General features: G+C 41.4%; 3 protein-coding genes across 5 annotated transcripts; 2 read left to right on the top strand and 1 right to left on the bottom strand.

Moving 5' to 3' along the window:
- The first annotated feature begins 362 nt into the window (after positions 1-362).
- p2ry11 (purinergic receptor P2Y11) lies at positions 363-4150 on the top strand. 2 transcript variants are annotated; one of them, XM_050069193.1, is made up of 3 exons: positions 363-464; positions 2690-2761; positions 2959-4150. In XM_050069193.1, exon 3 carries the CDS (start codon positions 3022-3024, stop codon positions 3958-3960), a length of 939 nt encoding a protein of 312 aa, XP_049925150.1. In that variant the 5' UTR covers positions 363-464; positions 2690-2761; positions 2959-3021; the 3' UTR covers positions 3961-4150. The 2 variants fall into 2 exon arrangements, with proteins under 2 accessions (XP_049925150.1, XP_049925151.1); XM_050069194.1 differs by lacking the exon at positions 363-464 and adding an exon at positions 1961-1979.
- A 1856-nt stretch (positions 4151-6006) lies between these two features.
- On the top strand, positions 6007-9821 carry eif3g (eukaryotic translation initiation factor 3, subunit G). Of its 2 annotated transcripts, none has more exons than XM_050069830.1 (10): positions 6007-6119; positions 6209-6255; positions 6888-6976; positions 7876-7935; positions 8147-8251; positions 8375-8570; positions 8697-8813; positions 8920-9056; positions 9524-9630; positions 9710-9821. In XM_050069830.1, the coding sequence occupies exons 1-10, from the start codon at positions 6097-6099 to the stop codon at positions 9723-9725; spliced, it is 897 nt and encodes a 298-aa protein (XP_049925787.1). In that variant the 5' UTR covers positions 6007-6096; the 3' UTR covers positions 9726-9821. The 2 variants fall into 2 exon arrangements, with proteins under 2 accessions (XP_049925787.1, XP_049925788.1); XM_050069831.1 differs by having other exon boundaries at positions 8697-8807.
- A 1725-nt stretch (positions 9822-11546) lies between these two features.
- dnmt1 (DNA (cytosine-5-)-methyltransferase 1) lies at positions 11547-25839 on the bottom strand. Its single transcript, XM_050069182.1, has 34 exons — positions 25637-25839; positions 25160-25196; positions 24377-24484; positions 24045-24285; positions 23868-23940; positions 23700-23778; positions 23561-23601; positions 23426-23480; positions 23233-23316; positions 23039-23148; positions 22770-22888; positions 22504-22596; positions 22263-22414; positions 21773-21960; positions 19586-19769; positions 19362-19459; positions 17695-17842; positions 17457-17572; positions 17179-17380; positions 16966-17099; positions 16688-16867; positions 15989-16213; positions 15715-15907; positions 15418-15508; positions 15182-15322; positions 14778-15060; positions 14536-14677; positions 13524-13690; positions 13217-13394; positions 12882-13077; positions 12628-12791; positions 12302-12418; positions 11933-12026; positions 11547-11842 (listed from the first exon to the last, which is right to left on the bottom strand). Exons 1-34 carry the CDS (start codon positions 25681-25683, stop codon positions 11805-11807), a joined length of 4518 nt encoding a protein of 1505 aa, XP_049925139.1. The 5' UTR covers positions 25684-25839; the 3' UTR covers positions 11547-11804.
- Positions 25840-26133: the final 294 nt, after the last annotated feature.

The following is a 26133-nucleotide window of genomic DNA, read 5'->3' on the forward strand; positions in this document are numbered from 1 at the left end:
GAAACTTGTGTTTGGGGGCCTTGACTATTTATATGAGAAAGGGACTTAGTTTGAAGCATGAGTTAACTGTTTTGGGAGAGATATGACCTTTTGCAGGTGAGCCATAGTGTTGTGCTGAACCATTGGACTATTTTGCCAAATGCACTTAAAGCTTTGAGAATGTAATTTCTGTTTCAAGAAATGAGCCAAACCAATCGAGAAAAACTGTAAGACGGGACCAGCAAAGACTTCTGGTTTTTCTCATTCAGCTCTTCAACTCTGGAGTTACTTGCAGAGACACACTGAGACTTCACTTTGGAATTTTAAGAATGTGCCTGGCAGGTATGCTTCTCACTTAACTTGAACTTTCTGGTCACCTATTTAGTTGGAGCCCCTCTGGAGAGACCGCACCTATGACATTTAGGTTTGTCTTGCTGATGCTCCTGAGCTGTTTTTCACCAATGACTCCATCCAAGGATTAAACTGTGAGTAGCAATGAGACATTTCTTGGATCAGTGATCAGGTAACATTGAACAATACGGCATGAAAGACATAGGGTTAGTTTTTATCTTTTCTAAGACTAACACTCAGGGAGAGTCGAAGCATCTAAAGCATTTTGTCTGTTGTTTTTACTTAAATATAATGCAGAGTAAGTGGTCATGTTAACACACTAAGTCACTTTTACTGTAAATTTCTTTGACAAGGATATTGTATAAACGTGTCTACTAGCCTTCAACACAGTTACATTATGGGTTAGTGTTCATTTTAAATTTGTTCTCATCTCATCAAATGTTTCCAGAGGCCTCAGCAGCACTATAGGCTTGAGAGACATTAAAAAAGACGGCCTGTGGCTACGTCTTGGTGGAAATGCGACCAAACCACAAGCTTAAAGGATGTGGCTGAGGAATAAAGATAACATAAACTTTGTTTGTCAAACTGCAATATAATTTTCCAGTTAGCATGAATCCAAAAAGCAGGTTTAAATGTGTATAATCATACTTGATTATGATAAATAGAGGAGACCAGGGGTGGATAGCACACTTTTTACCCTCTACTGTTTATCTCTTTTATCTTAGAATACAATAACCAGCAACAAATTAAATTTAAAGGTCTCAACTATAAATTTATGTACACAAATGTTCTCTAAAGTGAGGTGACTTGTGATTAAAGTCATATTGTGCATTTGTGCCAACCAGACTCATCACAGGGTTGGTTGGCACTGTGTTAAAATGCTGTATGCCTATTTTCAAAAATGACAGAACCAGAAAACATGAACATTTAATAGAATATCTGCTCATTTCTACAGCCAAACACGTTTAAGCAATTCATCTATGCTTCGTCACGTTTGCTGTTGACCTTTAAAAATAAAAGTCTAACATATAAATAAGAACAATATTTAATCTTTTGGAACAGTTCTTAATGTCTCAAAATATCCCAACAAAATAAATAATAAAATTCTCATGTGACATTCACATGTGCCCACCAACCCTGCTCAAAATAGACCTGATTTCTATGTCTGTTAGCCCAAAAGTCAAACTCAGTATCTATCTATCTGTCTTAACACAGTAGTAAGTTTAGTCCAAAGACTACTGTTTTACTTTTAATGCTATAGAACTGAATTGTCACCCTCACTAAAAAAGAACAACAAATAACATTTATAGCATAATAACATAATAGATCGGTGCAGGTAAAGACAGCAAACATTTCAGTTACGTTTTTGTTTCTGTGACTTTCAAAGCACCAGAAAAATAGCCGCATGCTTTTGTGTGAACTACAGATAAACTAAATTTTGCAGGAGTTTGCTGGTAGTTCATCTACATTCATATTTGCAGAGTGATTTAAGTAATTGCTTTTTTTGGACTGCTTTTGTGTAAATATTTAAACTACAAACAACTCAATTAAAGGGAGGATTTTTATTTTTATTTTACCATTGCTTCTCTATTGTAATTTCTCAGCCCTGCAAAACCAAAGACGACATCTGAGGCACTTTCCCATGAATAGTACGGTATTTTATTTAGTTGTATGACCTGTGAACAAGTTGACACTTTTTGCAATAAACTCATTTGAGTGGCCATTTATGCTGTAATGGGACTTTTTTATATTATATTTTGTCATAATTTACCCTTTTGAACTGCATTTTCTAAGAAGCTTTAAATAACAGAACTATATTTTTCCTCTAGTTTAGTTCTGCTTTTTCAAATGTTCACCTAATTGGCAGCTCTCAAAGCTATGGTTTTCAGTAGCTTCCCCAGTGCTGATGCCAGCCAACTCCAGTCTCCCATAAATTTGAGGTCCTTGTGAAATAGGGGATATCATGTCTCCTGTGTATGTACAGTAATGTCTGGCAGTTTGTCTTTTGATTGAGATAAGGAGACTTGCATGGTGCCATGCATGCTCTGAAGTGTCCGATAGTACTTTCTGATAAGCTTCAGTAACACCCTTGTCCTGACATGATCAAAATATGACTAAGCACGATAGGGAGCATTTTAATCAGTTTTAACACTAAGACTGTGGTCTGTTTATCACCAGTTTGCTTTGCAAATGAAATGCCATGAGTGTCAGCATAGTTTTGCTTCTTCAAATTGCGTAAATGCACAGAGGCCGAGAGAGGAAGTGACTCTCGGGTTTATAAAAGCTCTTCAAGTCCCACTCACTTTTGTTGTCCAAGACGACTGGGATGGTGAAAGAGCTTTTTGCGCTTTCTTTACAGATATCACACAGGACATGAACTTTCAGGTTACAAGCTTCTTCACAGCACTGACCACTGTACACCTGCCTTTCAGTAAGTGAACGTTGATATTTAAATTTCTGCTTTTCTAAGTATCAAATTAAGTCTCTATTTTTTTTATTTAAAAAAAGTAATATTTTATTAAAAGAATTTCTCATACTTAACCACAGTAATCAAAGATGTTCCTTATTTAAATCTGAACAAAATGACTTTCATTCAAATTGAATGAACTAACATACTTTAAATTACAGATATTGGACAGTACAGACTGTGTGAAAGCAGTTTGATAACTTAGTCCTTCAGCTGAAAGCAAGATGAAGCTCCAGTTCACCTGCGAGAAGTTTCAAATAGCCCTGCTGCCCTCAATGTATGGAGTTGAGTTCGTCCTGGCCCTGGCAGGAAACCTGTTTGCCCTGTGGCTGCTTGTGGTCAGAGAGAGAAGAAACTGGCACACAGGGGTTGTCCTGTCTTGTAACCTGGCCATCAGTGACCTGCTGTATGTCCTGACCCTGCCTTTGCTGATTGTCTACTACTCACTGGAGAAACACTGGGTGTTTGGTGACGCCGTGTGCAAAATTGAGAGGTTCCTTTTCACCTGCAACCTGTATGTGAGCATCTTCTTCATCATGGCGATAAGCGTGAACCGATGTGTGGCCCTCGCGTGTCCCTTCTTCACCCGATCCTATGTGAAGCCTGCCCACGCCAAGGCCGTCAGTGTCATCATCTGGATCATCGTAGGAGTCATTTCCTGCCCTGTGTTGAAATTTGCTTCAGTTTGCCCTGACATGAACAATACCAAGACTCTGTGTGTGTCGGTCTGTCGCACAACTCCTGAGGATGAGAACACTCACTTAACTTACAAAGTGTTTCTTGCTGTGTTTGGGTGTCTTGTTCCTTTCCTGGTTACTTTGGTGGCTTACTGTGTGGTGATTTCGGTGGTGTGGAAAAATGTCAGTATAACCCCACTGGAGAAATGTAAGGTTGCCCTGTTGGTCTCATCAGTGCTCGTGCTGTATGCCATTTCCTTTGTGCCTTACCACATTTTCCAGAGCTATGACTTCTATCAGAGAATCGCCGATCGCAACAATTCCTCTAACTGTACCGTCTACCGTATGTACCAGATTTCGAAGGGACTGGCAACTCTGAACATGTGTATCCATCCAATCCTTTACATGGCTTTGTTTGACAGTATAAGAGTAGCTTGTTGTGGGAAGAGCCCAGAGGACAACAACAGGGGCTCAATGAGGAAGTAGAGCTGCTGCTTGTCAGCTTTTCTTTGAGGATCATCATTATTTCATGCTGTAAAACTTTGGCTAATTTCAACTCTCTAGTTTTTTTTTTCTTGTCGTGTCTTGACTTGTTTTGCTTTATTTCTGAAAATTATTGTTCTACTAACTTTGAAACATTATCATCTACAGTATAATAAAGATATTTTTCTGTAAATGTGCCTGATTTTAATTTTGATTATCCTCACTCTGATTCACTTCATGTCTTCACCATGTGAGGAAGCAAAGTGAGACGGAAGTATTTTCTATCTTCTGACCATGTTTTGATTATGATTCAAAATGCACAACAGCATAGTTGGTGTGTAAACGCAGACACTTTGCTTTGTTGCAGATGTATCTTCACAGTCAAAAAAAAAAAAAAAATATATATATATATACACACACACACATATATGACAGTGAGGACTGTGTAACAGCACAAATTTAATTAGGCTAGATTTAATCGGACGCAAAAAAATCGAATTGACATAAGATGATTTAAGCCAGTTCTCTCTGAGGAAGCAGTTTTAATATTTTTAGTGAAGCAATGTTGATTTGCAACTTCCTGGTCACAGGTTATGTAAGGACACAAGCAGTTTTATTTGAAAGATGAACGGTGAAAGCAATGCACAAGAAAAAAAAGGCGTGAATAACAGCAGAATTAGTTATACTTTATCTCTCTAAAAAGTAACGCCTTGCTTGAAACCCACAAACCTCTGATTGCTTTTTTTCCCCCTTTTCCCATAAATTGATAAGAAAAACTGTTGGTTTTAGCCGGATGTATGCACCACCACTCTGCCACTTTTTATTTCTATTATCCTATATCAGACACTGAAGGTCTACAATATTTTCCATTTAACATTTTCATCAAAACACAAAGCAAAAATGTTATTTATAATTTCATATTTCACCCGTGGTGGAAGAAGTGCGTTGGCATTTTACTTGAGTAAAAATAAAAATACCACAGTAGAGAAAGGTTCTGTTACAATTAAAAGTCATGCACTCACAATTGTACTTAAGTTTTAGTACAGGAGTATTAACATCAAAATAAACTTGCAGTACAAAAAGTAAAAATACTCATGGCCTATCTTGGGAAATGTATATTACATTATAGGATCATAATTATTTATGCATTAATGTGTGCATCATTTAGATCAGTGGTGTCAAACATACGGCCTGTGGGCCAGAATCAGCCCACTAAAGGGTCCAATCCGGCCCACTAGATGACTAGACTTAGGTTTCCGGAGCAAGTAAAACAATGCATTGCCTATACTTCATGTAAAATTCTGCTTCAGAGGCTTTTCCACCCGGACCTTATTGTGACCATGTTTAAAGATGTTGAACACTGTGCAATATATTGTCAGCCAGCAGCTTCAGTTCAAAAGAATCTGTATCAGGAAATGTCTGGATAAATGCACATGTAATGACAGTGAGAAGTAGACTGACTGAATGTGGAAAATCTGATGCATACTGTTGAAACTGCACTTATTTTCTTATGACATCTCAGGTAGTTCATCTGTTTCGTAAAAGGATGGACATCTACAGAATGTACTTGTAATTCTTCACACACAAAAAAGGGAAAATATTGGAGCTGATGGTACTTATAAGTTAGTGTGCGATGGTTTTATTGGTCCGGCCCATCTGAGATCAAATTGGGCTGTATGTGGCTCAGGAAAAGGAGTTTGACACCCCTGATTTAGCTGTTGCAGCCAGTAAAAGTGAGGCGTATTATCATCATTTTACTGTAGGCTATATACATTTAAAATCTTTATCTATAATAACACATCATAATTTATCTTTTAATTATATTGTGTATTGTAAATCTGATCTGCAAAGTACCTGGTAACTAAAGGTAGGCCTTTTACATAGATAAAAGCTACAATATTTCCTTCTGAATTGTAATATAAGAATAAAATAGCAGAAAAGGTAACTTAATTACCTCCCACCAGTAAAATCAGTGGTAGAAACTACAGAGAATACAGGACTCTTATTGTGAAGGTAAAAGTTAACCTAACGCGATGCTTTTATTGCGGAGTGTAAGTACCGGAAGTGAGTGCATTGGCGGCTCGACTCGGCTCGCACTGCTCCGCTCTTTACGGTCCTGAAGCTAAGCTAGCTGAGAGGATGCCGTCGATTGAATACGACGAGTGAGTGTTTTTTGAAACATTCATTATATTCTGCTTGTGTTATTGGTCTTTTATTGATCTTATATTGCTTATAAATCTCTCCCCTCCAGCTCCAAGCCCAGCTGGGCCGACCAAGTCGAGGAGGAAGGAGATGAAGGTAAAGAGTTAGTTAGCATGGTTAACTTAGCTAATGCTAGCACGTCTCTTGTAGTCTGGTGCCCGGGGGAAGAGGCCGGCTAGGCGGATTCCACTTCCACGTGGTGGTCGGGCGTAATGCTGGAGATAAAATATGTAATTACCGGAGATGTTTTTGACATTTAATATTTGAAAGGACCGAGTTACTGTCATAAATTGACGGTTAATTATGAAATGTAACCGACAATATGTTATGCTTTGGCCTGTGAACAGTGACGTACTCAGTGTCATCCACCGGTAACGTTAAGATAGCTAAACGTTAGCAAGCTAGCAGTGGCACTGTCTTTACGTGGACATAAACGGAATAATATCTATGAACTGAATGGTTATGTCAAAATGTGAATATGTTTGTCTTCACTAATGTCAAACTGTAACTTGCATGTTGAGTGATTCCTGGAGTATTCAGAGCTGCAGATGTCATCAAGAGATGATGAGATGACACTGGCAATTGCTAGTGTTGACAGTGCAGCATAGCAAAGTGTTATAAGTTTATTAGTCATTATTTTATATCAGATCAGCACAATAAAAATTCAAGAGAGTAGGAAAAACCGTTTCTTTTCCTAAGTCTAACTTGTCTAAATATTCATTTGTCAGGCACACTACCATCCCCCAAGGAAACCATCAAAGGAAACATAAAAACCATCACAGAATATAAAATAGATGAGGGCGGAAAGAAGTTCAAGGTGAGTTGAGTTTTACTAAGGTTTGTTTTGCATCTGTGAAGGTTGTTCACAGTGCTGGTTTGTATATGGCAGCTCTTACACAGGTTATGAAATAATCTTTAATTGTACTTTAACCCACGCAATGAGACCAACACTGAGGTAAAAAGACATTTATCTTTAAAACATCAGGACTGTATTAGTAAATCTAATGCAGATTTTTTTCTTTTTTGAGTTAGGTATGTAATGATATCTTAACAAACTACAACCCTCTGTCAGTTGGCTTGTAAAACCTCAAAACTACATACAGACAAATGCATCTTATATTCATTGGTCTGTATGTTTTAGGTCCTCTGTCTGTCTTGAAATTAATTTACTAGATTTGGAACGAGTAATCGATTAGTTGGCAACTGTTAACCATCAACTCGATAATCAGTTTGAGGACATTTTTAAGGAATTAAAAGATTCCAGGTTATTAAATGACAGTGTTTTCTGGTGTCTTTATTTCTCTGTGTCAGCGAACTGAATATCTTTTGGTTGGGGAAAAAAAGACATTTGAGGATTTCATCTTGGGCTTTGGGAAAGACTGATTGGCCTTTTATTTTTTTACCATTTTCTGACATCTTATTGACCCAACAACTAAACGATTAATTGACATAATAATTAACAGATTAATTAACTATGAAATTGTTAGGCACAGCCCTAATTTTCATTGATAACCAAGACCACCAAAAGAAACCCTCGAGGTCACAGTACCAGCACTCGTTAGAGCTTTGACTGTATGCTCGACTACATTTATACATTTATTACCACAGTAGTTTGTAAGTGCTATATGCTTGGACATTCTGACTACATGAAATAAAACATTTTACTTCTATGAAATAAAACTGAATTATGCATTTGCTACTTTTTTTGTCCTCTAGATTGTGCGGACCTTCAAGATCGAGACAAGAAAAGCCTCAAAAGCTGTTGCCAGGAGAAAGGTCAGCGTTTGAATTTAATGTAGTTGCATTCACTTTGAAACAAAGACTTTGAGTAATGTCAGGTGTCTTGTATCATATTGTTTTAAATACTTTTAAGTGTCGCTGGAGTTTCGATGCCTTTGATTTATCCTGCTCCGCCATGCACCTTGGAAGTAGGTGAAGTTGTGCCAGAAGCCCTCGACCTGCTTATAACATTGTTCTCCTATTTCAGAACTGGAAAAAATTTGGCAACTCGGAGTATGATGCACCGGGGCCTAATGTTGCCACCACCACAGTCAGTGATGATGTCTTCATGACTTTCATCTCCAGCAAAGAGGTGAGGGTCTATTTTGACCTTTAGGGTTTTGTGCTGCTGCTCACTGATGTGTAGCTGTCCACATAATGCATGAAGAACGCTTTAATTGTTGTAAAACTAAGTACTTCATTTAACCTCTTGCAGGACCTGAACGCCCAAGACCAGGATGAGGATCCCATGAACAAACTGAAAGGACAGAAGATTGTGTCTTGCCGTATTTGCAAAGGCGACCATTGGACCACCCGCTGTCCGTACAAGGACACCCTGGGCCCTATGCAGAAGGAGCTGGCTGAACAGCTTGGGCTTTCTACTGGAGACAAGGACAAGCCTGCTGGCTCTGGTACCATCAGCGCACCATTTAAATAATCAAATTTTTATTTGTTTTTCCGCAACCCACTGTTTGACTTAGTGGATAGCCGTTCCTAAAATTCTGACTGGTGTGGCCTGTTTTTCTCTCTTTCATCAGCGGAGCCAGAACCTGCACAGCCTGCGCAGAGCAAGACTGGGAAGTATGTGCCCCCGAGCCTGAGGGATGGAGGCACGCGTAGAGGAGAGTCCATGCAGCCCAACCGCAGAGGTGGGTGTACGTGTGTTCATCTACTTATTCAATGCACCTATTCTTTACCTGAGCAATTGTACAGCAGCAACATCATTGCCCAATGTAAACAGTATTTGTTTTCACCTGACAGCTGATGACAATGCCACTATTCGTGTGACCAATCTGTCTGAGGACACCCGCGAGACAGACTTGCAGGAGCTCTTCAGACCATTTGGCTCCATCTCGAGGATCTATCTGGCCAAGGACAAGAACACAGGACAGTCAAAGGTCAGTGCTCGTCTTACAAAGATCTGCATGTTTAATCTTTAAAACCTTAAAAACAAAAACTCAAAAGGCAAGGAGGTCACGTAGAATGAAATGATCAAAACAGGTGTTTCAGCTTTTAGACTGTAGACATCATTTGTAATTCTTACACAAATGAAACAGGTGTTTTTTTTCTCAGCTACTTTTTGTATCTGTTAAGGCCCAGACACAATAAACCAAAACTAAAACATCACCTCATGTTGCCCGTGTCTTGGCCAAAAAGTTGACTTGAACACATCGTAAAGACAACAGCCAACAGTCAGGCAGTGGTAATCTTTATTTGTCATTCAAGAAGAGAAACAGGGTAACAGACAGGATGGGTTGAAGATGCTAGTGAGCCACCAACGACACAACTCACAGTGTTCACCGTGGACTAGTGAACAAAATAATGTTGCAGTTGTCTCATCCATTAAATACCTTGTTCCCTGCAGGGATTCGCCTTCATCAGTTTCCACCGCCGGGAGGATGCAGCCAGAGCCATCGCAGGAGTGTCAGGATTTGGATACGACCATCTTATTCTCAATGTTGAATGGGCCAAGTAAGTTATTGTCACTTCCCTCTAGTGTTATTTCATGTTATTTATTCTTGCTGACAATCTTATTTCATTCTCTTTGCAGACCGTCAAACAACTGAGGAATCCATCAGAATATCTTCAAGGATGAAGCCAGATTTTATTGTTTTGGTAAAATATGGCTGTTACTTAAATAAAGAGAATCACAGCTGTCACAATTTCCTTGTTATTGCTTTCTTTAGTTTTTACATACCAGGGCAACTTTTATTCTGACTGAACCTTCACTGCTTCTATGCAGTCGTTGGCTTGATGTTATTTTGTCCCGTTATGATCAAGGGCCAACTGAGAACAGGTCGAAAGTGTAGTGTTTCATTTGGAGAAAGTCATGGATGGGCTATTTTTCATGTCTGCAAATACTTACTTGATTGCATTGAAGGACTGCCTTGTCACCTGTGTTATTTCCATTAACTTAACCTCACAAACAGCGCAGGTTTTGGTGAGCGTTTGTGAATTATCAGTATTTTATACAGATATCTGTACATTGTTCTGTATGGCGATTCAGAAACTGGCTAAAAACATGTTTGGCTTGACCAGTGACATACCTCACAAATCACTGCAAAAAAAAACCAAAAAACGTAAAATCCAATATCATATCTGCTCAATGATTTGCAATATTATCCATTAGTGGCATAATACAATCAGATATTGAAGACGTAGCCACATCGGCAAAGATGGCTAAATCTAGTTGGAAAAACCTAATGTGTGTATAATAGTGATATTACTAGTTTGTTAGACAGCAGTTGTTTTCTCCTCAAGATTACATTTTCCCTTTTGCTCTGAACACATTTGTCCAATACAGTAATTTGTGCTATGTGGTTGTGTCATTTACTGATACTTAAGAGTATGTCCGAAAAAAGACAAGCAAGCAAATCACAGCATAATTCGTATTATTTTCCCCAAAGATAATTTCACTAGAGAAAACGAACCCTGTTGCACTTTGCACCTCTGCTTTTTACACTTGGTGACCAGCGGTACGTAATTTTAAGCCATTTTCTTGGGTTTTTATATCATTACGTTCATAATTAATCTCTATGCGCCTTTGGCCTCTTTGATCCATGCTTGCGAATAGGAGGTGGCATTATAGATATACAAGGACAGATTGCTGATTGAAGAGTTGTGCAAAGAAGTTTCACACAAGTGCATTAGAGATTTATGTTAATGCAAGAACTTTCTATGAGCTGTGAATAATTTGACTTCAGTTTAATGCAGTTTGTTACAGTCTTGGGTCTTTTTAAATGAATGAATGTGAATATCCAGTCAGTAACAATGGTAAGTGATAAATTCCTCAGTGCATGCTGTATTGACAGTATTTTTCTGGATTTTCCTTCATGCACAGCTGTTTTTGCAGACATAAATGCACCATGAGTGCATTGTGCCTGAACTGATACTCAACCCCAAAATACTTTTCAAACCTGCCCAGCATGTGGAGGTGTATTGCAAATGCAGCCATTTACAAGTGACTCACTTAATTGTTCGACTACTAAATAACACTAGCTTTATTAACAACAAACACGCCTTGTTTGGCGCCTAAAGCTGCCCATCACCACCTGTGTCGTTAGTCACTAAAATTATTACTGTAGCCTGTTACAGTTAATCCACTGAGTTTTGGGTCGAGGAGATCTGTGTTAAACTGTTGTGGGTGTGAAACCAATGAAAAAGCATTGGCACATTTACAAGAGAAGACTTGTGCTGTATTTAAACGATGTTGAAGATTAAGTGGATCAGTTTTGTTAAGCATGTCGTAGCAGTCCAGCAAGTGTTCACTCCAGATGCAGGTTGAAACGGTCACGTATGAATTAAAACAATCTGATATGAGCCGGAATGAATACCTGACCTTTAATACTACACTACCAGCTTAACTGCTCAGTGTTAAATTTCACAAATCAATTTCATAAGAGCTTTATTTGAAATTTTACACATATAAAAACTACATACAATTTATCCCACATGAGGTGAACATTTCTTAACAACATGATGATTAGAAAGCACAGTTAAAACGAAACATGGAATGGCACTGCACAGAACGTCCATGGTGGCCACTTAGTGACACGGTTAAAAGCCAGCTTATTAAAAGAAATGATCGCCTGACACATCGGCATCAGGATTCGTGACATTGATTGTTGCTGGGAAGGAACCAGGGCCTAATCAGAGACCTCCATCTTCTCTTGTTTGACAGTCTCTGTGGAAGGGGAAAGACGTTAAAGGATTTCTGCATATTTGAGTGTTTGAGTGTCAATCAGGAAATGTAGAATTCAGATAATCAAGTCACCTGTTGCTTGTTCTTCCTTCATTCTGTCCATGACGCACTTCTTAAGCTCCAGGCCGATGGCCCTGGAGAGTGGAGGGGGCACTGCATTTCCAACCTGGCAGAACAGGAATAAGCAATTACACGATCAGATGACAGCTCAGAGTTTAAATGGCATTTAACATTTGTAACATCCCTTGAATTTTATGAAGAAGCCATGTTGGAACTGCTTGCATTTTCATTACTAAAACAGTTGTTTTTGCTTATTTACACATCCAACAGTCATGTGTCTTGCCAACTTCCACTACCAGTGTAATTAGAAACCAGAAGTTCAAGAAAAACATTCTCACTTCTGCTTGCTTTTTGAGCAAGCTTTAGTGAAGTCACAATTACCTGTCTGTGTTTGTCCAGGATGTTTCCGAAGAAGCGGTAGGTGTCGGGGAATCCCTGAGAGCGTGCACACTCTCTCACACTGACCACTCTGTGCTGCTCAGGATGCAGAACACGACCCTGAAATCAAAACACTCGGATTAAGATTCAAGACGCAGGAAATTGGTCACAGGCCTTGAACAGCACTAATTCAACTGTTGTTTAAAGCCCTATTCGCATGGGGATAGTATTAACTGGGGACCTCATGTGATTCAGAAATCAAATTATGGACATCATCATTTTGGCTAAAGTTTATTTTATTCAAACTTTTTTGTAAAAACTTGATGTACCTGCTTGCCCATGGGCTCAGGGTTGGTGACAGTTGTGCTGAAGAAGCCATCCCACTCCAGCCTGCCGTACAGTCCGGCCCAGTGATTGTGGCGGTTCCCGGTGTGGGGCAGACACCAGGGGATCAGGGTGTTGAACTGCCTGTCTAACGGGTCGCATGGCGTCCCTAAAAAAAACGACAAACACAATCAGAGATGCCTCCACACTGGAAATGTAAGCTGTGTTATCATTCAAGCAGAAAACTAGACCTACATACCTCCTGCACAAGTGCAAACACCTCTGAGTGCACCGGTGCTGCTGCGTCCGTTCTTTTTATCCTGGTGTGTGTAACGCAGCTTCTTGGTCATGGTGCCGTCTTTCAGCCGAACCTCGATGTTGGGCAGATCCCTCCAGTCGGAGCCTGGAGCCAAGGGGATGTGCCGCATCCGGCCTTCAACCAGAGCACTCATGTCCTGATGACACAAAGACCTTTGTTAGAAACTTTTACCATCAACTAGAGAAGACGTAATCACATTACTATCCTACATAAACTCAGAGCATTTACATCATGTGAAAATTACCACCACGACAAATCAGTGTAAGTCAGCTCACCTTGCAGATATGATCTCTGAGGATGGGCTGATACTGTGTGCCTCTGATCTGTCTCTGGAACCAGGACTGAGGCTCCCCGTTGTAGGAAATCTCCAATGCAGCTGCACCGTTGCGAATCTCTGGCAGGTCAGACATGGTATCTCTGACAGTAATGGTTCTGTAGATTCCTCCGTTACCTCTGTTGAAGGCAGAAAGTTCAGTCAAGTGTGCAGTCACACAGCAGCATTGTTACGATCTAGTTGAGGAGCTGTACAGGTTTGTCATCTGGAATAGCAGATCAATAAGCAGTGCAGTCGAGGATGATTACCGTGTGACATTACTGACGAATTTCTTCTCGTCCACCACCACACTCAGAGAGCAGGCTCTGGGAGCAAACACGTGCAGAGGCTCGGGGTAACGAGGCAGCTTCTCTCCAGGAGCAGCAGCCAGGATGATGGCCCTGCGGCGGGTCTGGGCGACACCGTACTGACCAGCCTGATGAGGAGGGCAGCAGTGAGCACATTAGTGGAATAGTACAGGTGACTTCAGCCCTCATAAAAACATAGGCATGTAAAACTATTTTTCCTAGATCCCTACATAACCTGGAAGGAAAGTAGGTCACTCATAAGAAAATACAACTTGCAAGACTTTTTTATCGTTGTTAGGGGGTCAAATCTCTGACTCTGAACTAAATAAAAATAAATACACTTGTTAATCACATGGCATTGGAAGCTGGACTGTAACTAACGAGTTAGTTACCAGGCACGTTGCTGATAAGCTTTACCAAGAGAGTTTTACAGTAATTACAATGACTGGATTATTATATTCCCGATTTAATAAATAATACTGGTCCACTGATCCCAATTACAGTCATTTCAGTTACTGTGCTTCCCTCTGCTGACCAGTGGTGGAATGTAACCAAGTACATAAATTCATATAACTGTTCCTAATCAAATGCATTTTAATACACAAGTAAAACTATGTAAGAACAATTAAGACATTGTATTTAACATTTTCATTGCAGGGCTTTTACTTTGACACAGTATTTTACAGTGAGCTATTAGTACTTTTACTTAAGTAAGAGAAGATACAAGAGAAATGTAATAGTGTTGCTTCATGTGGCTCACTATAAAAAACAAAAAAAAAAGTCATGTTTTGCATTTTTTGTATCTACTCCAAGAGTTTCCTGTCGTTGCCCAGCATTTTGTCAATAAGCTTAAACAGGAGAGTTTAACACGTGAAGAGTTTAATGCTATTCACCTAGGTTCCTCGCTGTTAGCTGAACTCATAATAAATATTGCCCAGACTGGCAGACAAATAGTCACTGGAGTCAGACCCACCTGAAGGACGCCAAAAGTACACTGGTAGCCCATGCGCACAAGACAACGCAGAGTCAGCTTCAGGACCATAGAGCTCTTAAATGAGACGAAGTTCCTCACGTTCTCAAGCAGGAAGAACTTGGGTCTGTAGTAATCACAGTAACTGCAAAACAGGAAAATGTATTTTATTTAGCCTGCTGCAGGAAACTTGCAACATCATGTATCTCAGGGTCAGGGTAGAGCCGGCTTTTCCAAACACTGACCTGAGATAGGAGACCACGAGGGAGTTCTTGAATTTGGAGTAAGTGCGAGAGTTGAAGCGGTTCATCCCACTGAACCCTTGGCAGGGAGGTCCTCCACACAGCATCTCCACGTCACCCTTCTGAGGCAGCTTCTGGCCGAGAGAATTCGTCTTCTCTCCGGACATGACCAACTTCAGCAAGATGTTGCAGTCCTCAGTGAACACTGTGGTGCCAGGGTTGTTGAGCCTGAAGGCCTGGGCTGCGGGCTCCCACATCTCGATGGCCCACAGAGTCTCAGATATACCTGAAACGGCAATCGGAAGTCATGTTTTCAGTGAAAAAAGCTGCAGCTTCCCAAACTCTAAAAGGTCAACAATTGTGGATCTGAGAACATATTTCATGAGTGGCACAGAACAAGCACTTACCAGCCTGGTGGAAGCCTTCAGAAAGTCCACCGCAGCCAGAGAACACATCCAGCGTGCGATATTTGGGCACTTTAAGAGTCTGTGGCTCATTCTGAGACTCCTGTGGTTCTTGTGCGGCTGAAGCCTTCCCTTTGCCTTTACCTTGTAGAAAATAATCATTGAATTATGATTTTAGAAAGCCTAAAACAAATTTTAGATCAAATAAAATGTAAATATTTTGTGTCTGTATTTTTTACCTTTCCCTTTGCCCTTTCCTTTGCCTTTATGTGCAGCAGAGCGAGCGTGATTTGGAGGGTCCTCAAAGCTTTTTGATTTTGCATTATAAGCCTGTGAGAGAGGAATATGTATAAGAATAAACAAGCACACTGCATTGAAGATATGTTCAAGTACGGCCATTATGCCTTACATTTGCAACAGTCTTTCCAATTTAGCCCAAAATCTGATCTTTATACATCATTTTGCACATTACCGCCTTGATTTTGAATATTAGCCAATTACGTCATACTGCCGATACAAAGCAATAAGAACTGTACCTCCAGGAAATAGAAGCGGTCAGGTCCTCCACTGGAATAGTCCTGGACTGACTCATTCAGGTCCTCTGCGTATTCTACTTGACAGCGGCCGAGCACCTCAGCCATGTTGACCGTCACTTCCTCATCACTCCAGTACAGCTGATTAATGTCTGTGTGGTAACTGGCTTTGACACCTTTGTGAGTGTTCTCAGGTCTGGGAGATGAGACAAAACCAGTTAGTTCTGTACAGACTAAACTCTGACTGACAACCAATTCAATTGTGATGTTTTTTTACCTGTAGAACTTGTAGAGTCGCAGTTTGACCTCCGAGGTGTCGGGTTTCCCATTGCTCCGCCTGTGATAGTAGATCTCCTTGATACGCCCGATGCGGAAGGGCTCTGGAGCGTCCAGGTTTGACCCCTTGATGTAGTCTGAGGACTTCCTGTAATATTCTGGATACAGGTCCTCGTCCACGTCCTCCTTCCTGTGGGAGCGCTTCACTGGACTGGCGGGCTTCACACTGAGAGCAAGGAACTGAGGCAGTGAGTGGCATATACATTTTCTTCCTTGTACAAGTTTGAGTGAATTAAAACATTTTGAATCACTAAACTTTGGGCTGGACGACACAGAGAGAATCAAATACCCCGATATTGACATTGCAGCGAAATTAAAGGGTTGACTATTGGTGCTTTCAAGATGAGATTTTTGATTACCAATCATCAGTAATGTGGATATGATGACTAAGCAGGTAAAGGCAAACAGAACAGCTGAAACAGTCTGGCAAGGTCAGAAATTACATCACTTTATTGTAATGCAGCAGGTTTAAAAAAAAACACACACACACACACACACACACACACACACACACACACACACACACACACACAGGAAAAGACAACGACAACAATTATAACATTCAAAATCTACGACAATATCTGGTCTCATATCATGATAAAATAATATCTACGTACTGACCAGCCCTAACTTCACTCACCTGAAATTAAAAGTGTCAGGCGGCAGATAGACACTGTCTCCCACTTTGAACTGCTCCCCCTGAAAGCAAGCCAGAGCATACAGAGCCTTGGAGTCGTTGTCTTGGTCCGCCAGGGGCTCAAATGCACGTGGCGTTGCCTGTTCTTCTCTCTCTTTAATTCTGACACAGCTGGAACAGAACCTGAAAGCAAAACGGTAAGCATATTCATGACAAACAAGCATACAAAAAAAACAAACAAGATCACATGTGCAGTACAAATACACATGGAGGGTGCTTACTTGAACTTGCAGTCTTCTGATGGAGTGGTCTTGGGAGGTGTCTCAAAGCGGGCGTACTCTGTGTCGTACCAGAACTGATAGAAGAAACTCTTGCCGTCATCTTCGATTACTTTGATATCCACGTCCATGCCACCCTGAAATAAAAAATGTAACCATTAGGTAAAGAAAAACGTCAAACAAAGTGCAAATGAACCTGCTGTCAAGTTAACCTACCTCCATGAACCAGTTGTTAGACGGGGCCTTATACATGACATTAACTTTGCCTTGCACATAATTGAGCAGCATGTCTTCACACTCATCCACAAGTACAAGCTCCAGCGGATCAGAAGACTCTCCCAGCACTGTGTGAGTCCCACGATGGAACCAGTGGGCGTGGAACATTTTCCCATTGTTGTCCTCCCACAGAGATGCGATCCTGAGAGGGAATGTGTCATTAGATTTACAGAAGCAACGCTGACAAACTGTTATCACAGAGTCTAAAAATGTCGTACCTTGCCAGATACAGAGGGATGCTTGGATCCTCTGATGAAACCGAGACACAGTCGCCGACCTCCAGCTCTTCATCGTTCACACAGACCTTCCTGTAGTACTGCTTCTTCCCCTCAGTCTGAAGGGGGTTGGAGATGAATATATATTTTAGAAATACCCCCCCACACACACGTACTCCTGAGTCCTCATGCAAGACAACACAACTTCACTGTAACATTTAAAGAGAGGGAAAATAAACACCTGAACAGGCTCTCCGATCCATGTCAGTTTGCTCTGGGTCTGTTTCTTCCTCTTTGCATGGGGAATCTTTTTGGATTTCTCCACTGGAACATCTTCCTCTTCAATGTTCTCATCATCTTCAGCCTCCTTTACTGCCAGGTTTGGGCATCTGAAACAGACAGAAGTACGTTAGCAAAGCAGAATTACCATGTCCTGTCACAGCACATAAAAGCATTACTCATTAACATTAAAGAGTTGATCACACATCAAGCGACTAAAGTGAGAGACTCGGACCACAAAACTTTAGCACTGTAATGACATTTACTGCTGCACAGTATTATTGCAAGGTGGATGTAATGAATGCAATTCAGGAGAAATATTAAACCATCTGTCTTCACAGTGCATCATCTGTTGAGTGTTTGGTTATTTATGCTCAAGAATGTAACTGCTGTACAACAATCAGAAAATAATGTTTTATTTCTCTCATTCACCGTCTCTTTCAAAGCACCATGGCATTGTCACTCTTCTCTCAGCAGTTGCCCAATTTCTCCCTGTTTTTCTGTCCCTTTTAAAATGAGTCAGTGAAGGCTAGTTCATGTTACGTGATTTTCATTCCACTTTTGCATCGCGGAGACCATCGTAATCTTTTGAGTGTTCACACCTGACAACGTGTCTGTCATCGGGAGTCTCGCCAACTGCGTTATGACCTGTGTGTGCACACCACAAGATTTCTCCACCGAGCCCTTGTCGACGGAGCTCCAGATAACGCGCTGACGTCACCAATCTACGTTTTTGAACTTGGAGACGACGCATTGTAAAGGCATGGATATTCTTCCCAGTGTTGAATCAGATCTGCCTCCAGGGCCTGGGTCCAAACACTACGCACTCGATGTGATCCTGTGGACGCTGCCATTGTTGTTGTTGCTTGCTGGTTTGACTCAGTGTTGCCAGATCTTGGGAGAAAAAACAAGCAACCAGGGCTATGGAAACAAGCCCAAAAGAAGTGACACAACATTTAGAAAGCAAGCCCAAAAACCGCAACCCACGACGACCAATATTTGCAAGCAACAAAAAAAAACAAAAACAAGCTCAAAGTCGCGCCTAATAAGTGGACCTGGCAACCCTGCGGCTTGTCCTCCTCACATTTCTTCTGTCCTCCTGCGCGCTGACGTGGGACGTATCCTGCTTCTCATTGGCTGATGTCAGTCATGTCAGACTTCTCCAGTTTTCTAGCATGCCAGATATCCAGTCCCAGTCGCAGACGAGGGGGCGACTTGCTCGTAAGCTTGTTCACACGAGGACTCGTCGTGGCAGACTATCTGCCGACTCACCTCCAACCCAAGGTGGCTCTCAAGATCCTCTGTGACGTCAAAATCACGGTGAAAATCATGTAATGTGAACTAGGCTTAAGCTGACAGCAAAGCTAATTTCATTTGTAAGGTTATCAAAGAGAAATATGTTCTCCCCTTGTCCTAAAATAGTCCTATATCCCCCATAAGAGACTCTTTGGGCCGTACAATAACGTCTATGGACTTGATTTAGACCGTGTTCCCTGCAGTTGAAACGCAATGAGTTCCTCAACATGTTCCTGGTCACTGGGGAAACTTTCTGCGGTCCAAAAGGGGCTATACTTTAAGGCTGAAGATTAAAAGACCTCTGTAGACTAAACTGCTCAGACACCGGCTTACCTTCTCTGCTTGCAAGCCTGCTTGCTTTTGCCACTTCCCCCAAACTTGATCATGTCCTTACAAGCTGTGCACTTGCCACAGTCAGGAGATTGACAAACCTGAAGACAAACAAAGGAAATATGAATATCAACTGTAAAGAATTACACAAGACACCAATCAAATACACATTAAGCACTGTTGAATTTGTGTTTTAACAGAGGGGCTTCACTCTCATAACCTCTCACCTCACAGACACCACAGCGCTGTCTTTTGACCCCACCACTCTCTTTATCATTCTGCTCTATCTGATCAGAGAAGAAGGTGTCAAATATCTGGTACACCAACGTGGTAGTTGTCGCTTTAGTCGGTCCCTTACTGTCCTTCTCTATCTTTGTTGGGTGGCGAATGGCTTGTCTTCTGGCAGCTCTCCTGTAAATAGAGTAAAGTTTGGGTTCAGAGGGAGAGGTCCATTTGTCTTGGAACAAACACCTGATGATATGTGGAGCGATGGCATTATGAAGCCCCTGGCTGTCAACACACCACAGCATCAGGCCATGCAACATAAGAAACAAGCAAACAGAACAGACACAGTAAAGATGTACGATGCAGAGTTCCCGTTAGATGCAACAGGCCAATAAGGTTCTTTTAAAAACACTCTAGCCTGCACAGAAAACACACACACGCTGCGTTACAACTAAAGGATTGGAGTGTGCCTTCATTTCATCTGGCAACCACAGTGTTTTTATTTGGCTTTTCAGTAAGACTTCTCAGAAGAGTATTCAAGTCAATTTTACAAGGACAAACTAAGTAGTGTTGAGTTTGTTTCACTAAATGACACTATGAGCAGAACTGTAGCCTACAGAAAGCCTAAGTGGATGTTAACTTTGTTCTATATTTTGTATTACTGAAATTGACCTGTGTGAGTCCCATCACACATTAAGCCCAAGGTTGAGGGTCAGACAATTTCTCTTTCAACCCTGACGGTTCACACCAGTGATCATAGCAGTGGGTCCAGTCTGCCCAGGGTTTATTGTAGGCTCAAGTGCAGTGACAAAACCTCTTCGGTCCTGATCAGACAGAGTACATTTTTGCAGCGTGGGGTCACTTTTTGTAAGCGTTTTAAAACGTGAGTAAAGTGTTTTGCCTCATGATTTTGTGTTGCCGAGTGCCTCATGTTCTTTTTACAGGAGCACCCTGAATGCCTCAGGTTGAAAAAACTTTAACTGAGAGTGGAAATCATCATTGGCGTTTTTTCCCTATTGTCCAGTCAGATGAATTGAGAGGCGGGCCTTCTGTGGTGGCAATGACACCAAGAGGTAGTGTACAGTGTCAATCCGTCACCCCAGGCGAGCTGCAAGAGATATCTGAACAAACTGTAGCCTTGTCTACTTTCTAACATTTTACCAACCGTAATTAGGCCCAACGACTGACGGCAGATTGTCAAACTGTCCCTGACTCATCCTAAAAGAAGCCTTGAATCAACCAAAAAAAAAAAAAAGGTGAAGCAAGGCACATAAAGCATTCTGATCAGGGCAAGCTTCAACAACAAAAAAAGGCAGTATGGTATGCCTTGTATTTTGACATCTGCAACACTGTGATCGGAGCCTCAGAAGACACTTGACATTCAAGGCTTTGACCTATTCTCTTTTGAGAAAAGAATTCTGCATGAAGATCAAGCTTAAACTGCCAATTATCTTTTAGGGGTCACTCAAGCCAATTGGTGTGTGAAGTTATCTGAATTTGTTTCTTTATATGTAAACCCACGTCAAGACCTTTTTTTGTAAAGTTTTTTTCCCCTTTAAAATCCTCAAATTTATTTTTTATAATTAATTTGTAGAACAATTGGTTGTGAACACACACACACACACACACACACACACACACACACACACACACACACACACACACACACTTTATGTGGCAAGAATTCAAATATGCCAGATCAACTAAAAGAAACGGATGTAATGGCAAAAAATTAAATAAATACAACTCTAGCGTGAACTCTGGTATAATGCTCTCTTTGTCCATATAGCGTCTAAATGCTTCACACTAAACACACCACCATACAAGCTAAGGATGCATTCACAAGGCCTACCTACCAGTACAGCAGCATGCTGCGTTAGGAAATGTCAAAGGAATGTTAGACATTAGGGACAACAAGGAGCGAGGAGCAGAAATACAGGAATATAAGCAACAAAAAAAAAATAAGGCCGATCGATAACTTCAAAATCCTGAAGCATTTGTGTTGCAAAGGAGCTTCTGCTAGAAAAAAAATGGGTGGGGAATGTTCATTTAGGTTACATACGTAGCATGTGCACCACTCATGTTTGTTTTCACTTTAGCCTAAAGTAGCTATGAAAAGCTAACTTACGCTGTATGACTGGCAATAAATGACAAGAAGGAACCAAATCGTAGTTATCTCTCAGCTGTACCTCTTCCCGAGAGTGACACCTGCGAGCTTGATCAGGTCTCTCATGCAGGGAGTGACAATGATGGGCTGCTCATCAGAGTCGCCGGCCTCATCGTAGCTCTCCACCTGCTCCACCACAAACTGGGCGTGGCGCAGCAGCGTGTCCTCGGTGAAGCAGTTGAAGTTTAGCCCTGCAGGAGGCACGGTTGTCTGAGGGCAGGAGGATGAACATACATTAGTCAGCATCCTGGCATTGTGTTGCAGCGACAAGAACTGCATCCAGGGATCACTTGTCTTCACCTCAGAAATATCATGCTGCTTGTGTGTGCGACCAGGTGTTAGTATTTACCATAGCATTTCATGTTGATTAGAAAAGTCTTGTTTCAACAGTTCATGCTTTCTCCAAAGTTTATGTAGTTTCACAGTGCCCTCATAAGGCAAAATGTTTTCAGAGCAGTGTATTAATTACTAACTTAGTCTGTAATTGATGAACAAAGATGACTGGTCCTCACCTCAATCTTGTTCAGAAGGTCCTCATAAGTAGCGTCAGGATTCTTCTGGAGAAATTCCACCACAATCTTGCTCATATAGATCTTCTCCTGCATCAGTGCAAAGATGGGCGCGTACTCCTCGCTGGACTGCATCAGGATATAATCAGCAAAAGCTGGATAATAAAGATGGAAACAATTAGCACATTTCACAGGATAAAAAAGGGTCAAATAAAATTTGATTTGGAGCCGGAAACTTTGCTACCTGTAGTGAAACCAATGAGAGCTTTTTCTCCACCATCAAAACCAGTGATCCACCAGGCATTGATTGGTCCGAGCTTCTTTGCAGGAACACCACCTGAAAAGGAAAGTTTCATTCATTCATTCTCCGTAACAGCTTTAAGGGTCACGGGGGGCTGAAGCCTATCGCAGCTTACACTGGGTGAGAGGATAAGTACACACTGGACAGGTTGCCAGACTATCACAGGGCTTATTTACTAGTTTCCATTCTTGAAATGTGGGATTTCATACCGTCCAAACAAGGGTTGTCGTCATAAATGGGTTTGACAACACAGCTGAAGTAGAGCTCCACGTTCTTCTCAATCAGCCCAGAGTCAAATGGACAAAGATGGCCACGCTTGTCATAAACACTGCAAGACACAAGAGGTAATACCATAATTGACTCAGGTGCTGCAATACAAATGCGTACAAGATAAGAGGGGACCTGTCTGTTCCTCTGAACTTGGCCAACAAGCTATGTGCCACCTAAAAACACTTAAGACTGATGAAGAATCACTTACCTGAAGTTTGTAATCTTGTGCTGTGGTAGGTCCTCATAACTCTCGAATCCATCCTCATTTGAGTCAAACAGGGAAAGACGCTCATCTGTTAACATCTCTGGCTCATCCAGCTGAAGATGGAAAGAGCAGGTTTAAAATTAGAGGTTTAACAATTGACACACAATAAAGCCACTGCTTAAATGATAAACTCTTACCGCATTATCGGGATCCCCTTGAAAGAACTTGAGATCAGAGTCATCCAAGTATTGTCTGCAGTCTGGACATTTGGGAGGTGGTGTCTGGTAATAAAAAATAAATAAATACATATACAAGTTGCGTCAGCACAAAGTGTCAATGCTTACAATTATTAACAGCTATGAAACTGAGCTTAACAATACGTTTCATTACCTTTGGAGCAGAAACCGGCTTAATCATCTCACTCTTTGATTCTTCTGGAGCAGCACTGCACAAAGAAAAATATTAGTACATGCACTTGTGTGAGCTCCATCACCGTCACTGATGTTCAGAGGGCAAAAGACTTACTTTTCAACCGAGTCCACTTTAAGACGCTTCTCCTCCCGAGACTAAAACAGATTGGAGAGTGTGGGCAGTGTTATATAGCAGACATTGAGAATTGAAACTCTTGATGTTTAAACATCAGGGGTACATAAAAACGCCTCACCTCCTCCACTTCCTCTTCCTTCACCTCATTTTGTTTAGGAGTAGCTTCTCCATTCAAGTCTTCCGACTTGCGCTTTTGACTGCAAGACAGATTTACTGTTAAACCGAATTCTTTTTTAACTTGCTGAAAAAGTGAAAGTATGAGACACAGGATAAAACTCTTACGCACACTTTAGAGAACATTGACATGATGGTTGGCTGTTTTCCAGTGTTTCTTGTAACCCTGGTGCTGGCTGGAGACTCTTCCAAAAGGGGAAATAACAAGGTTGAGTATTCCCAATACCAAACATTTGACTCATCTCCATCTTGAAACGCAGCTGCTGCATGACAAATACGACGTGCTTACTTTTGGAGTCAGAATTAGACTTGCTCTTGCGGCCACCCTTCCCTTTGGAAGCAGTTGGCGACTTGACAGTCTCCTCTTCTTCCTGTACGTCCATGGTCACATCTTCGCTGTTCTCCTCTTTGTGGGAGCCATTTGTGAAGCCGTTCGTCTTTCCGTTCTGCTCCACGCCATCGACATGGGAGCCATTTTCATGATGAAGCTCTTTTCCCAGCAACGCCTTTACTTTAGAAATGTAGACCTCCTGAGGAAAATACATGGCATACGACACATGTTACAGAAGAAACAATAAGCGGAGAAATTTCTGGATTGGGATAGCTTTAAGAGTCACTAACCATTGAGATCTCTGAACTTTTCATCTTCTCCTTCAGGCTGGTCAGCTGGTCCTGAGCATCATCATGAAGGAAGTCCTGCACCAACTTGAGCTTCTCCTTCACATGATCCTTGAATGCCATTTTAAGAAAAAGCTCTGGTCAGAAAAGCCACACTTTTAGCCTGTTTAACTAATGAAGTGATATATGGCTTTATTGTTTTTGAGTAGTACTGAAATGGTAATGGAATTGATACCAATTTACCTAATAAATCCTTGACAAAACACATTTTAATTCATACATTTCTGCCGTATCAAAACTTGAAATCAGATGTATCTGTGACGACAACTTTATTGATGTTTGTCAGCACACTAAAACTCATCTTAAAGATGACATCACGACTCAGGAGTGATGATATCTTCATAACTCTTTGGGGAGTGATAATGCTCAAGATATTAAATCTAAATGACTCAATTAACTTGATGAGGCACTCCTTAGAGTTGTATCTAGATGGCATCATCTGTACAGTTCATCACTTTGCTTTCAAGCTCATGGAGAGACTCATTTTAATTCATACATTATAAATGAACTAGACAATACTGCAGATTTAAGATGGTGAAATCCAGTTAAGAGTGCAGCTTGACTTAAAGGTAACAGAATACTGTGACCCTGAGGTAACAATCATTTTCAGTGGTGTTGGGATCCCCATACTGAACAGTCATTAGCAGGAACAATTAGTGAGCAGCTGGAGTAACCGACAAAGAGAGTTGCATGCTTTCAAAAGCAGTAAGAAGACACAAAACCCACCTCGTCTGAAGCTCCATCCTCATCCAGCACCTGCAGCCTGCGAACAACGAACACGTCAAAACAACTCCACGGTGAGTTCATTTAGGAGCACACATCCTGACAGGGTTTAGCAGTGAAACCAGTTTGATAGCGAGCTAGCAGGAACATAAGGAGCAAAACTTCCTGAGTGGCGCCAAATCTCACACGCTGCTCCATCCATTGACAGGCTAAGATGCTAACTGGCTAACGGTAACAGGAGGCTACGCTAACTGTGTATGCAGCATCAGCCCTGACTGTCAAGTGACAACAAGCTAACGCTAGCTGCAGCTGCTAGCAGGAGCAAAAGGTAAAAGGGCAAACCCGCTCACGACAAGTCCAGAGCAGCTCGTTACACGGGTTTTATTGTTGCTGTTGTGGCGTTTGGACCAAGACAACAAGCGGCATGCATGCTACATTATCTGGACATTATTAGCATTCAGGTTAGAAACGTTTACGTACCTTTTCCTGACATCCTCTGGCAGAGACAGGGAAGTCCTGGATGGCATGGTAGACAGCTAGCCGAACGTGTGAGATAAAAGAGATAAAATCACTTTAAAATCCGTTAAAACAATGGTTAAACCGGCCGCTGGTCACTACAGTACGGCTCCACAGTGACTGCCTGTCGCGTGCTGTTTCTTGCAATGGATGCTATAAGCAATTCGGGCGCGCGGGCCGTCTTTTCGCGCGGAAACCCGGGTGTTGTGGAACGTACCACTACAGTGATCCATGGGGGAGACGCTTTCGATGGGGGACGAAATATCTCCATACTTAATGCATCGTTTGAATACGAAACACATTTTTGTACAGTATTTAATAATTTAAAACACAATTACGACTATCACGTGGTTGTATTGTCAAAATATGGTATTCCCTTAAAATGAACAATCAACCCAACTCACCCCTGCTGTTTTCCAGATGTTGTGGACAACTGACCAGGCGGAAGCAATCTGAATGTT

This window comes from Epinephelus moara, chromosome 18, assembly GCF_006386435.1.
Source record: "Epinephelus moara isolate mb chromosome 18, YSFRI_EMoa_1.0, whole genome shotgun sequence".
NCBI classification, from domain to species: Eukaryota; Metazoa; Chordata; class Actinopteri; order Perciformes; family Serranidae; genus Epinephelus; species Epinephelus moara.